Source organism: Artemia sp. Qi Xiang Cuo, chromosome 20, assembly GCF_049724085.1.
Source record: "Artemia sp. Qi Xiang Cuo chromosome 20, ASM4972408v1, whole genome shotgun sequence".
Classification (NCBI taxonomy): Eukaryota; Metazoa; Arthropoda; class Branchiopoda; order Anostraca; family Artemiidae; genus Artemia; species Artemia sp. Qi Xiang Cuo.
Genome location: NC_142813.1, coordinates 31,521,088 through 31,534,787, shown reverse-complemented (window position 1 = coordinate 31,534,787; position 13,700 = coordinate 31,521,088). Strand labels below are relative to the sequence as shown.

Below are 13,700 nucleotides of genomic sequence, written 5' to 3'. Positions count from 1 at the left end.
GTTTAATATGGCTCTTTACTTTTCTTTTGAAAAACTTCTGTTTTGGCAGGTTTTTCCATATATATATATATATATATATATATATATATATATATATATATATATATATATATATATATATATATATATAATATATGTTTGGCGAAAAAAAGATGTATAACACTTGAATTAATGAAAATAGTCATGATGAGCACTAGTTATCCCTGTCATATCCTTTTTATGACTGAAACTGGTAAACTGAATTAGGAATAGTCATTTTATCTTTAATCCTTGCCAAGTGTGTATGGCTTCGTTTAACCGATCCTTTTCTTTAAAGATTTATTCACTCGTGGTATTGACATTCAAGCTGTCAATGTGGTCATTAATTTTGATTTTCCGAAAATGGCGGAAACATATCTTCATCGCATTGGTCGGTCTGGTCGTTTTGGCCACCTTGGCATTGCTATCAATCTTATCACCTACGAAGATCGGTTCAACTTGCATAGAATTGAGCAAGAACTTGGGACAGAAATTAAACCCATCCCTAAGGTACAGTTATATTTTTATTTAATTGATTGTTTTTTCTTTCTATCACCGCTTCTACAAAATACTATTCTGTTTTGTTGTGCAATTTGGGTCATGTTGTGATTATTTGAATGAGAAATAGTTATTTTGTAAGGCCCTCCATGTCTTATTGAAAGAGGTGGTTTCATATGCTATTTGTGTCATAATATCTTTTGATCTGAATTCCACTCATGACTATAGTATATATTTTTAAGCTCATGAATTTTTTTTATTGCTCAAGATGCTAAAAAGTTAAATTTCAGGAATTTGAAATGATATGTTTTTTACTGTAGGCAATAAGCGTATTTTATTTGGTACCATTAGTGTTTTATATTTTAACTAAATTTGAACATATTTTCAACACATTACCCTTTGATTTGTGTTTTCAATTGTGATTTTATAATCATATTCAGCTGCAACTAAACCCTCTTCAAAAACCTAACTTAACTGGCCCAGAATAATCCATCCGAAATATACACATCAAAACAATGGTTCTTTAACAACTTACTAAATTCCTGCAAACCCCCAAAATTCCTCAAATCCTCTGTCAAACTCTCCGAAACAAACGGAACAACATGGCAACGTGAAAACTCAAACCCAGGAGTGACAATAGTTGGTTTTTGCACCAACTGAGAAAATCGTGTTAAATTATCGTGAATACCAGGCGCAAGACTGCAGATTCCCGAAAAGCATGATGGTAACTCCAAAGCTAAATGTTTAAACAAAAACAAAGCATTATAGAATACGCATATTCCTGCCAACGGTAGAATTTTATACTCGCGGTAAAGATGCCTCGCCGATACAGATAGGTCAACTTGATTACCATACAAAACTCTAATTGCCATATTCTGCGTTACACGGAGCGGATGGAGGCGAGTTACGAATGTTTTCGACCAAACCATACAACTGTAAATCAGATATGGGTGAACCATAGAAAAATACAATATTCTCAGAATTTCACACGGAAAAAGATACCTAAGTTTACGCATAATACCAATATTACGAAACAATTTGCTGCTAACAGATGCAATTTGGTCTTTAAAACTAAGGCTTTCATCAATAATAACACCTAGGTATCTAGTACTAGTAGATCTTACAATAGTATGGTGTCCTACTTCTATCCTATTAATCCATGGAAAATGACCAGTAATTCTACCATAAATCAAATAATTTGATTTATGGTAGATTATGATTATCGTATAAAAATTCGACTTATTATGATTCAGTTTCAGTTTATTTACTCGCATCCACTTTTCAATCGAAGAAATACCTTGTTTCAATATAGACATCAACTAATTTTCAGTTCTATTAACTACAGTAAAATGGGCATCGTCAGCAAAACATATTAGAATTCCTTTAGTACCGTAAGTATCAAGGTCTAAAGAACAAGATACATTACTTGAAGCTCTATAAATGTCATTAATATAAACCAAAAACAACAAAGGACCCAAAACGGAACCCTGGGGTACTCCAATCGAAATATGTTCAATTTTAGATGTAAATCCATCCATCACGACACACTGAGTCCTTCAACTAAGAAAACTAACTATCACTTTAAAAAAAATCACCACGTATACCACTACTATATAACTTTTGAACTAGTATATCATGATCGACATAGTCAAATGTTTTAATAATATCCAAAAATATCGAAGCTATCTTCAGACCCTTGTCTAAAGTATCATTAATAAAAGTTGTTAAAAACAAACCCGCATGCTCTGTAGAATGATGACTCCTAAACCCAAACTGACTAGAACTAAAAAATGATCTTTTCTCGAAAAAACTTACCATCCTACTATGAATCAACTTTTCAAACACTAGAAATAAATGGCAGTAAAGAAATCGGTCTATAATCCCTAAAAAAATTCTTATCCCCTCCTTTAAATATTGGGGTAACATTCGCGCATTTTAGACAATCGGGAAATATTCCAGCTTTTAAACAATTATTTATCAGTCCTAAAAAATGACTAGATATAACAGGTTAAATCGACTTCAAAACCTTCAATGAAATAAAATCGCCTCCTGATGCACCATTTTTCATATTTTTTATAACATGAAATAATTCATCAATAGTTACAGATTTAAGGTACGCAGACACATCACAATCTTCACGTAGGAACTGACGAAAATCTCCATCTTGATCAATTACTGGCATCGATGATGACACACGCTGCCCAATAGTAGCGAAGTGATTACACATCTCATCTACAATATTATTGTTCATTCCTATATTATCTGGACGGATCAAGACGCTACCAGGGCTAGTCGCCGAGCTAATCAATTTCCAAGTCTTACTCGGGTTACCCTCAACATTTTTAAACGTAACCTTATAATATTCTACCTTAGCCGGTTGGAGTACAGCATTTAACCTAATATTATAAACTCTATACATTTCTTCATCATAAGGATCATTGCTCCTTGATGACAACTTAGATAAAAAACGTCTTCTATTAATTGACTGTAACAAAATCTTTGTAATCCAAGGTTAATTTGGAAACACCCTTCTCTTCTTTATTCCTGACATTTCACAACATTCCAACAACGTATCCTTAATCTTACCATACCAAAGCTCAAACTACAAATTTAAATCTAATTCTTCTTGTAAAAATTTAAAATCTAACTGTTCTATCCTAAGCTTAAATCTTGAAAGAGTATTCGAATCAACTAATAATTTCCTAGGCTTAGGGCGAGCATCACTGTTAATATTAATATTCTTCAATATACCCGGAACTAATATTGCCAAACCAAAGTGATCCGAAACATCATTTAACACAACACTCGACGAAGCATGAGGAACATTCAAAAATGCATTATCAATTAGAGATGAAGATGACTCCGTCACTCTAGTACAAATATTTACAGCAGGATGCATCCCATAATCTAACATTAAATTCAAAAAATTCCGGGCTTTTAAGTTAGATGCTAACAATTTCAAATCAATGTTAAAATCTCCACACACAAAACACGGCATGTTTTTACGAGTTAGAAGGTCCATTTGTTGCTCTAATAATTATAAGAAACAATCTACACTAGCTAAAGGGGGGGCGGTAACAAACAGCAATAAAAAATGGGTCACCATTCTTATCAACCTCCGCAACAAGACACTCAAAAATCATCTCTATTAACGGACAAATCATCCCTAACCTTTACATTCAAATCCGTTCTAATATACAGGGCAAGTATTCATTAACCATGTTTCAGTAAGTGCAAGCCCCTGACAATTCAGATGAAAAATGCCAAGTTTATCCGGTGCCAGTCTAGCATGTAAATCAACTGGGCACTTATAATTAACCTTCGGAAAAACATCATCTACCCCCATATCAAAATCCCTGCGAAGTATCCCTAATCATAAATCCGAAACACTCAATGGATTATTCTCAAGCCAATCCAAAGGACCATTACGAACAATTAAAACATTGATTTTTCTTATTCTTTTCTTTGAAAAACAGCGACATATTTTATTTCCTGTTTAAACTGATACCTTCGTCTAACATTTGTATAGGACACTTATGTAATTACAATATCGGATATAGGAATGACTATCACCAAAAAATATAAATTAGAACTTAACAATGTTTGAATTAACATATATTAGTTATTATCTGTTGTTTAACAGTTAAATAAGTAACATTAATTTAAAAATAATCAACCATTTAGTTGATTCAACAGCCAAAGAACTGTTTTTTGACTTTTTAGTTTGTATCATAAATTGCATCTATTTGGAAATTATGGTGGAGACTTCACCGGCTTGATGTACCGAGAGGAGTGAAAACGGAATCTGATGGTTAGAATAAGTAAAGCGGTAATTAATGTAATCATATGTATATTAAAAAATCGGTAAAATCGGAAACTTAATTTTTAACGAGAATGGCCTCCATATGCAGTTGTACAGTTTCTGGTAGTAAGGGGTATCAAATTAAAAAAAGGAAACGTGAGTAGTTTTTACCAAAGACCGTGTAAGTCATGATGCTAGGCGTATTCCACCTGGAAAATCCCCCCCCCTCTGGAAAATTTCTCCCACGTGCAAATTGAGCAGCCTAAGGGAAAGTATGATAAATAAAAGAATGAAGAAGAGAAGGAATTTTGAATATTCTATCTATATTCCAAAATATAGGCGGAGCATAAGGTGTAGAATATCTTATAGTATTTATTTTTATGATTGTGTTTCTTTTAATCCTTTTTTTTCATGTTTTGGGTTTGATTGCCATAGTAAGGTAAGATAAAGATTAAAGGAAATAGTTTGAAAAAGTGAAATTAGTGGCAACTGTAGAAGGGTTGCCCTGTGATGAAAGTATACAGAGAAAACAGGTTTGGACTAAAGAGTACATGTAATTACTTTCTCTACTTTTTCTGGTACCTATATCTGGTACTTAGTCTGGACAACTATATTACATGGTACCAGCTTACTCTTTGCGACTGAGAACGCGTCCAGTAGACTTACATCAGAAGGGTTTCCCGTCTTAAGTACCTTTAAACGGGTCATATTTATTTATTTGTTTTTAATTTAAATGCCATGGAGTCAAGCGTTACGTGTGGTGTGATGGAATCAAATATGACTACTTTTTAGAAATTGTTATAAAGGGACATCTCAGTTTCAAAGGTCGTTTTCAATTTTGGGGCAAATTGTGGCTAAATTTTACATATGAATTGCTACCGTATTTCAGGAAAAATATGTAGGAATAGGTCAATTTCCTCGAAAATATAACTGATTGCATAATCTTGGCGGATTATGCTGGAAGTTCTTAATAAATCCTTTTACTAGATTTGCTATATTGCAACAATGATGACCAACATTATGTTTGTTGCTAACCGTAAACAAATTTCGATCTGTTGTGATTGGTTCTTAAGATGTAAATATGTGTGAAAACGCACGGTATTTGATACGCCCCTCTTCGACGAGTAACAGGGGTATTGGCTTTAATTATGTTAAGGAGATTCACCAGACTAACGTACTTTCGTAGATAAACTTCAAATTCAATTTTCGTATCGCAATCTTAAAACTTCTAGACCAAACAAAATTGTCCAAATGTCCTATAAATAAATTGGAACCAGAGGTCTGGAAGATTGACTGTCTTCCATTGGAAGATTAGAGATTGATCATAAGAATTTTCATACTTGTACAGATTTATGAAAAAGACTGAATTTTAGTTTTTTAAAATATCTGATATCTTCCAAATGATTGGCAACTGATAGAATTAAAATTCAATGAAATAAAAAATTAGCATACGTACAGAAGTGTGGCAAACCAAAGCACTAGATACCCATGTGACAGGAAAAGAAAAGTCCGTGAACGAGTTCATGGACTCGATATATATGTAAATGTATAAAAAACCATAAGAAACACCGTATAAATGTCTCGATTTGAAAAGGTGAGTGCGTGCAGGCCAAAAGACTTCACACAGTGGGAAAGTGCCTCGGATGGCATACAACCAACAAAACACACGTGTTACATTCGAAAAGTTATCTGCGAATTGAAAATTGGAATAGTTAAAATAAAATTCAGCTCTTTAGCTAAGAAAGCGTTGGAAGTTTCAACGCTAATTAATTAACCTAATTCAACTAACCGCTTATTAATTCAATTAATTATAATATCCACATATCGTTCAATACATTGTAGACACATCTTCATTCAAAAACCGTAAGTATTGAATTAAGCGGTTTATTATTTTCTCGCTTGTTAAGGTATGTATACCACTGTTGTCCAGACAGGTTTTTTGGTACTGGTGCACTATGCGGGTACCGCTATATACTGTATCAAGGAAACCAGTCACGAAATCCGTCAAACGGGCTATTTGCAAGAGACCGCTATAGATAAATGATTGCAAAGCCGTGGTTTCTCAATGAGTTACAATATTTAAACGATTGTTTTTTGGAGTTTAGGGGGGGGGGGAATGTACCTAGGGTAGGTTACGTATTTAATATAGTCTATGCTTTACCCCCCCCCCCTAATATGCAAATATATAGCCCAAATTTGTTTCTAAACTATTAAATATTCATTCTATTTTATTTCATTAGCATTGACCAAACTTGACTTCTTTCGCGGTACCCGCATAATACACCAGTACTGGGTTTGTTTCTGTAAACTGCTGGGTTTTAGCTATTCAAGATTAAAGGTCATATGGTTTTTAGATGAGTAATCGCTTTCCCAGCAAATGTTCTTTCATGTTTTGGAGTGGGTTGTAGAGAGAGAGTGAAAAGAGCTTTCAGGGCAGCAATTTTTTTCTTCTTTTTTTTCTCTCACTTTTTTTTAATCACCCGATAGTTGCACTGCTGTACCTGTGCTACTTTATTTAAAATATAATAGAAAGTTTGTCTGGAAAGCCATTTTTTTTTCTATAAGAAAAATAGTCCGTAGCTTTAGCTTTCTAACATCGAAAAGATGATGATCAATGCTCATTCGGATTCCTTTTTTCGCTTTTTCAGATTACTTTTTTTTAAAGGAATCGGAGATGAAAGATGAATAAAAAACAAAAACAAATAAAGCTACTTGTTTTTTAATATCGTATTATTTCTATGTTTTTTAACGTCTCTTCCCTTTTTAATACTAATTAGAACTGAATTGCAAAGGTGTATGCTATAAAATTGAAAAAAATCGCGACATCTGTTTTGGAGAGTGGTTAATTTGAAAGTTTTCGTCTTTGAAAGTTTTGAAGGGAATGCTCTCCCGTCCAAACTCGTGTAAATATATACCCTTTTATTACACAAAACAGGCTTACCTGATTTCCTTCTAAATAGAAATCGGGCAACCGTATTGTGTGTCTGGAAAATACTAAATTTATTTAAACACTTATTGTAATTTATTTGAATTTATTTAAACATTAATCTACACTCACTCTTTAACATTTACACTGCCAGAAATCCTGTATAGCCTGAAGATGATTGTTCTCATGATCTAGATTAATGTAGTACCCATTGATACTGTAACTTACTTTTCAAAGTTATTTTTTTTGTGAAATACTAAATTAATATAAAAATATCGATAATCATAGTTGACGTGTTTAGTGTTACATGCAGTCCATATCAAATGAATGATTATAATTATAACATAAACATCAATGTTAACGGTTATACAATATTGCACCCCAGCTATTAGGTGAGACTTATAGGATCTCTTTATTGGGGAGGGGTTACCCGAAGCTCTAAACGTTCCATGTGATGTGTTTCAGATAAGTATTGAGGGGAATTTAACCCATTTGGCCTCGGAAGCGGATGCAGGGGGAGGGATCATAAGGTTGACTTTAACCCCCACTCTAAGAGTACTTTTTGCATCATCTTAATATTGGCGTCTTCTTTTAAGATAACCGGGACATCCTGGACATCTGTTGCACCCTTCATCTTATAACTTGGTTTTTACTATGTAGAAATCGGTCAAAAACATAATGTGTTGTATTTTAGAGTCGAAAATTAGTTAGTTCAACAACTTGAACCCCCCCTTGCAAAAAAAAGGAGAAGAGGAAAGGCGGAACTTGGCTCGATCCGTGACTGCCTAATCTTTCCACATCTAGAATAATATATTTTAACTAGGCGTGCAATATGGGTGCTAAGGAGGGGGGGGGGTATTTGAAAGCCCTCTTCTTATGCGAAAACGGTAATTTTAATGGAAAATATTAGTTTTAAAATATCGAAGCATTGTGAAAAAGGTTCTTAGAAATATCTGCCAAATTTGGTTGTGTAATCGTCTTAATTTAATTATCGGAAAAGGTTACTTTTTTTGTTTTGGCACTCGCATCGATAATTATTCATTCGCAACAGATATTTGACGCGGAGTACATTAAATCTAAGACACAGATAGGCAAACTTTTGGTTAAAAAGTCCTGAATGGTACAACAAAGATGGAAATAATAGCTAATATTTAATATTGGACATGCTTTTGAGGTATAAATATTGTCGGTGCGTTTTGGGCAGCTCATAATTTGTATTTTAGCTAAGCCGTGGTCTAAGGCTAAGCTGGCCGAAGTCCAGGCAAGGAGGGGTCTTAATTTCTGAATTCTTAAAAATGAATTTTAACCAAATTGTTTTCATACAACAACCATAAAAATGTCAAAAGGGTGAAAAAAAGAAATACTTGTCTCCGCATAGTCTTCCGTCACAGAGGCAAAACTTTCTTTTCGAAAGGAATTTCGCTATTTAAATAATAAAAATATATATGATGTATTTTTGTTGGGGCTTATCCTTTTGTGTCATGACGTTGTAGGTTTGACCCAAATTTTTTCTGAGGAACTGAGTTTTCTCTGAGGCTCCCGGTACATATATATATATATATATATATATATATATATATATATATATATATATATATATATATATATATATATATATATATATATATATATATATATATATATATATATATATATATATATATATATATATATATATAATATATATATATTTCCCCAGATTCCTCCAGGTACCCATTCGGACCTACGTCGACTCTGACTGAGCTTACAGGGTCACACCATTGACCCCCGTTCCAAACCAAATAACCAGCGACACCAGGACTCGAACCCCTGACCTCAGGATTCTAAATACCATTGCTAAAAAAACGCGGAAATCTTTCCATGAGCTATCGAGACATTTCCTTCGGCTGATAAATCCTAATTTCTTTTCAGACCATTGATCCAAGCCTGTATGTACCCGAGGCATGTATGGAGAATGCAGAGGAGGGCGAAGGAGAGAAAAGGACCAAATAAGGGATTTCCTACCATTTCCTGCCATTTATTAGTTTAGTGTTTAACGGGAAACAAAGAAGAAAGGACATACTCTACAAACGTTTTCTTTACCATCCACAAGAAATCGGTTCTACTACGTCGTCGACTAGAAAAATATTGCTTTCGCGTACTTGGAATAAGGGACAAATTGATGTGGATAAAAAAAAAATTCTTTTTTCGGAAATATGCTGTTCGCCTGAATCATTCTTTTGAAAATAGTGACAGAAACGCTCTCTTGTGGTATGGATTTTTAGACGTTTTGGAGATTGGACCTGGTCTACAAGTATATTCATTTAGTGTTACTTTTTCGTCCTCTAATTTTCGTAAAACTGTTGCAACACGGACGTCATTATAAAAAAAAGCAATGCGTATTGCAAGTGAAACAGGAATAAAGATTACGCCCATTCTTGGAAAATCGTCCACGTTTTAGTGGCGACATCGTTGTTTTTTTTTCTAGCGGTACAAAGGAGAGGTTGGCATGGTTAACTAGTGAGTTGATATTGGAATGAGATAAAGTGCTGATGCTGATTGCTGATGACAAAGTAGCAACTTCTGTAAGTCTCGCAGTATGCTACTCTGTCCTGTGAATGAAGACGTTAAGGAGCTGGTCTCAGAACGAGCTACATAGTGAGATGGGAAGGCCTCTCCCATTGATATTGACAAGACTTTAATACTGCCTTTTAAAAGCAGTGTGATTTGTGATAGATAGGATTAAGCCTAGTCAAAGCTTTATTCTGGACTTGATAAGTCCACACTTCCCTATGAAGTAACCGACATGGTCACATTTTTGGTAAGTCTCTCTTGCAGTGAGCTTACAGATCCAGCCTGATTATGATTGAATTTATCGAAGCGAGACTTAAATATGAAGATCAAGATAGCCATTACTAATTCTTTAAAATATTGGGTTTGTTTATTGAAATATTCGATTTTTTTGTTTCTTTTGTGCAATATCCTTTTCAGTATGATCACGACCATAGCTATACTGAATCTTGGCACTCCTGGGGAGGCGGCTGGTGTCAAAGAGCTCTTTTAAAGAAGGTGAGGTGGCTGAACTAAAAAGATGGATTTTTAGAGCCGAATTGATAACTTTGAGGGTAGAATTCCCCCTGTCTGGTATACGAATATAGTCTTGGTCTGGCTTCTCGTTCGGAGTCCAGTTTTCGTTTGTTTTTTTTTTTTTTTTTTTTTTTTTTTTTTTTTTTTTTTTTTAGAATGCTGAAAGACTGTATTTGTTAAATACAAATACAATTTATTTAAAGACACTGGAAATATATATCTAATTTGATGAAACATTACATACTCTGGTAATAATTATTGACATGGAGTTTCAATCAAATTTCAGAGCCATCATCCAGTCTCCTCTCCTAGAGTGTAAAAATTTTCAAAATAATTTTAAGTTGTTTGTGATCTTGCTTTATGTGATCTTTCTATGTCTATAGGTATTTGTTTGGCTGCAAAAAGCTGCTTAACATAATTTCCAAAACATTCCAATTTGGGCTTCTCTGTTTACTTCAAATGATTGATTGCTAATAGTAAAAAAATCTTGCATTTTGAACAAAAGGTAATAGTCAATTCAGAACTGTTCATTGAGCTTGTTTTTTTGCCATTTTTCTGATATTTGATTAACCTTTGATTTTGAGTCTGTTGCTCTACCAAGTGAGAAAAAAGGGGGAACATGGATGTTTTTAGGGGAGAGCAAACGACGCTTAAATTTGATATCTTTAAGTTGAGAATATAGACTTATGTTACAGTTTCGGATTTGGATAGTTTCTTTATTTGTCAAAAACGTTCGTGTTTTCCTTGCATGCAGTCTCAAAATTTCTTTTATAACAGTTCAGTTCTAATGGTGTTCGGCTGAGGACATTATGTATTTGCTTTTTGTGCTAACAAAAAACAGCTAAGAAAGATAATTCGTTTATTTGATAACTGAAAGAAAAATTACTTGTAGCGTGTTCCTTCTATTACAAGTGTTTATGTTGAGAGACACATTCTAGCAAGACAGGGAGCCAAAATTTTCCTACCTGAAAAGTGATACATACCCGTTTATCTTGGGCTTGGTGGAAGACGGTTAGCAATACTGTCAATGTAAAAATTGGCTCTTATAGAAATGTTGATTGCAAGTATGAATTTTACTTTTAAATTCAATCATAATGCCAACGGTAGTTGTGATTGACTATTTAGGAGTTAATCTGTTGTTATGCAAGTTTATCTATTCTGTGGTTTGATTTTGTTAATCATTCGACTCTTCGATTAATTAATGATAAACTAAATGGGTAAAATTAGCGAATTCGTCTTCGTTAATTCTATTTCCTTTTATCCTTCGATATGTTGATTAACCCCTCCCCCCCCCCAACAAAAAAAAGCTGTTTAAAATATAAATGTGCTGTTATAAGAGCAACAAATGTTTCTAAAAAGAAACCAGTTGAAAATTTTGAGCATTATGTAGCTTAACCACTTGATATACCTCCCCCTTCTACACGCCTTTCTCTTGATTCCCTTTCTCACCGACAGCAGTTACTACACCATTTATTGGAATACCTTTTCAGCTGCTCTGTGATTTCAATTTGTCGGTTGATCATTAATGTCTACCCCATTCACATCAGCTTTATTTTTTCCCTGGGGGAGGGGGGAGGGGTGCATGGAAGCAGCTAGGCGACCATAATATTACAGGTTGAGCTGTGTCTCATAATATCTTTTTTCATGACATTATGTTTGATCTAAATATAAATCATGTTCTCGCAACTTAAATAAGGTGTCTAGTGGATCTGAAGCAGATGGGGTCTGGTGGAAATCAGCTCCATTTTCATTTCTTTATCTTAATTATTTTACTTCTTTTAATTTGTTAATTTCTCTTATACATTCTTCTTACCCCCCCCCCCCCCCCGTGAAAACTAAATTTTTCTCTAAGCATTCCTTTTTGATGTGTAAATCAAAGAACATAGCATACCGAAGTTAATCAAATCTCTGGTGCTTTAAAATAGCTCTATAGCGTTAAAACCACCAGCTTTGCAGTGGTGCTTTTAAAAAGCTTGTAACCGCTTTATTACCTTTTTTGAGGCGTTAGATGGCGTTGATGGTTTTTCTCTCGGAGAGCAACCTGAATTTCTAGTCATCTTTTTCCGGTAGCCTTTGCTAAAAATCTTAAGACACATGGTTAGTTTGTCACTCCTCGTGATTTGTCTTATTCCTAATTGAGGAAATTTTGTCATAATCGATTTTCTCCCCGTATACCCTTGAAACCTTTTTAGCTCACTAGCCTTCAGCCTTCTAAAGGTCTTGGTAAGATTTCAGACGTACCCTATTGGGCGGGGGGGGGGAGGGTAACGCCAATTTTGATGGATATCATTCATTTAATTGGAAACTTTTCAACATATCTTTTGATCTTTATTTACAAGTGTATCTTTATTGATGTATTAGTTCAGCAATGAAATGGCTATCTTGATTTTGTAGTGGATGTCGAGTGCTTTATTTTATTATTATTAATATTATTTTAATGTCCCGTGACGATTCCAAAGCGGATGTCTTCACTTTTAGGGATTAAGAGTTGGCTCGACATTTATAGCCATATCTTGTGCTCCCATTAATGTGTCTATTCAAGGAGGTTGGAAGGGTGCCTGATAGTTACTATTTCTCAAGCCGGAAATTCAGGTTTTTGTAGTAAAAATGTGGCTAAATATCATTGTTGAAGAACACAACGAAAGATGATGGTGGTCTCCCCTCATGCTTCGTGAAAGTGTATAATTTCTGATGTGATTTAAACCTAGAAAACCATTCTATGGGTGTGTTTTAGCGCCTTCAGTCAAGTAAGTGAGGAAATATTCAAGTTTTTTCCTTACTCGCGGCCCCATAGGGTAAAGGCCTAAAATGTGGAAAATTGTTATGAGGGGAGAGGGTCTGACGACTTTCAGGTATCCTGCTCTGTTGGGTGTGAGCATAATTGAGCACAAATTATGGCTATTGGATATTTTATAATGAAATTCTTCTCTTTTTTTTCTTTGAGCTGTTGACTTAACGTCTAGATTGTACTATCGTAATCTTTTCTTCTTTTTTTTCGTATGTATTCCAGTGCAACTGAACGAAATAAAGTACCAATTTGGCAGCTCAAACAATTTCTTTCTTATTTGAAGCTTCTTAAATTGTTTTCTCTTAGTTGCAGTTTTTTTTTCTTTTTTGTTTTGTGTTTTGGTGGTGTTGTTTTTTTTTTTGTGTGTGTGTGTGTGTGTGTGTATAGCGCTGCCCCAGATAACAGAAAGGTTAGAGCTATGCAAAGGATAAAGATAGAGAGTGAAAAGTTTATCGTTTTGTGCAGATGAAAAAAAAAAGAAGAGAAAACTGTAGGTTTTAGAGGCAAAGAAATGTCTACTCTTGGTAACTGAAGGAATTGAGTTGTGCCGAGAACCATAAGAAAAGTATGTTACACGTCCCTTAGGTAAATGGCAAATGGTA

The 13,700-nt window shown here is 34.2% G+C and overlaps 1 protein-coding gene across 2 annotated transcripts in view; it reads left to right on the top strand.

The window, feature by feature from the left end:
- me31B (ATP-dependent RNA helicase me31b) overlaps window positions 1-13,374 on the top strand; it is a 62,611-nt gene extending 49,237 nt beyond the window's left edge. For both annotated transcript variants that reach the window (XM_089106478.1, XM_089106480.1), the window contains exons 7-8: window positions 317-528; window positions 9,156-13,374. In XM_089106478.1, the coding sequence (XP_088962604.1) occupies window positions 317-528; window positions 9,156-9,236 (293 nt within the window). In that variant the 3' untranslated portion in view covers window positions 9,237-13,374. The remainder of the gene's footprint in view (window positions 1-316; window positions 529-9,155) is intronic.
- Window positions 13,375-13,700: the final 326 nt, after the last annotated feature.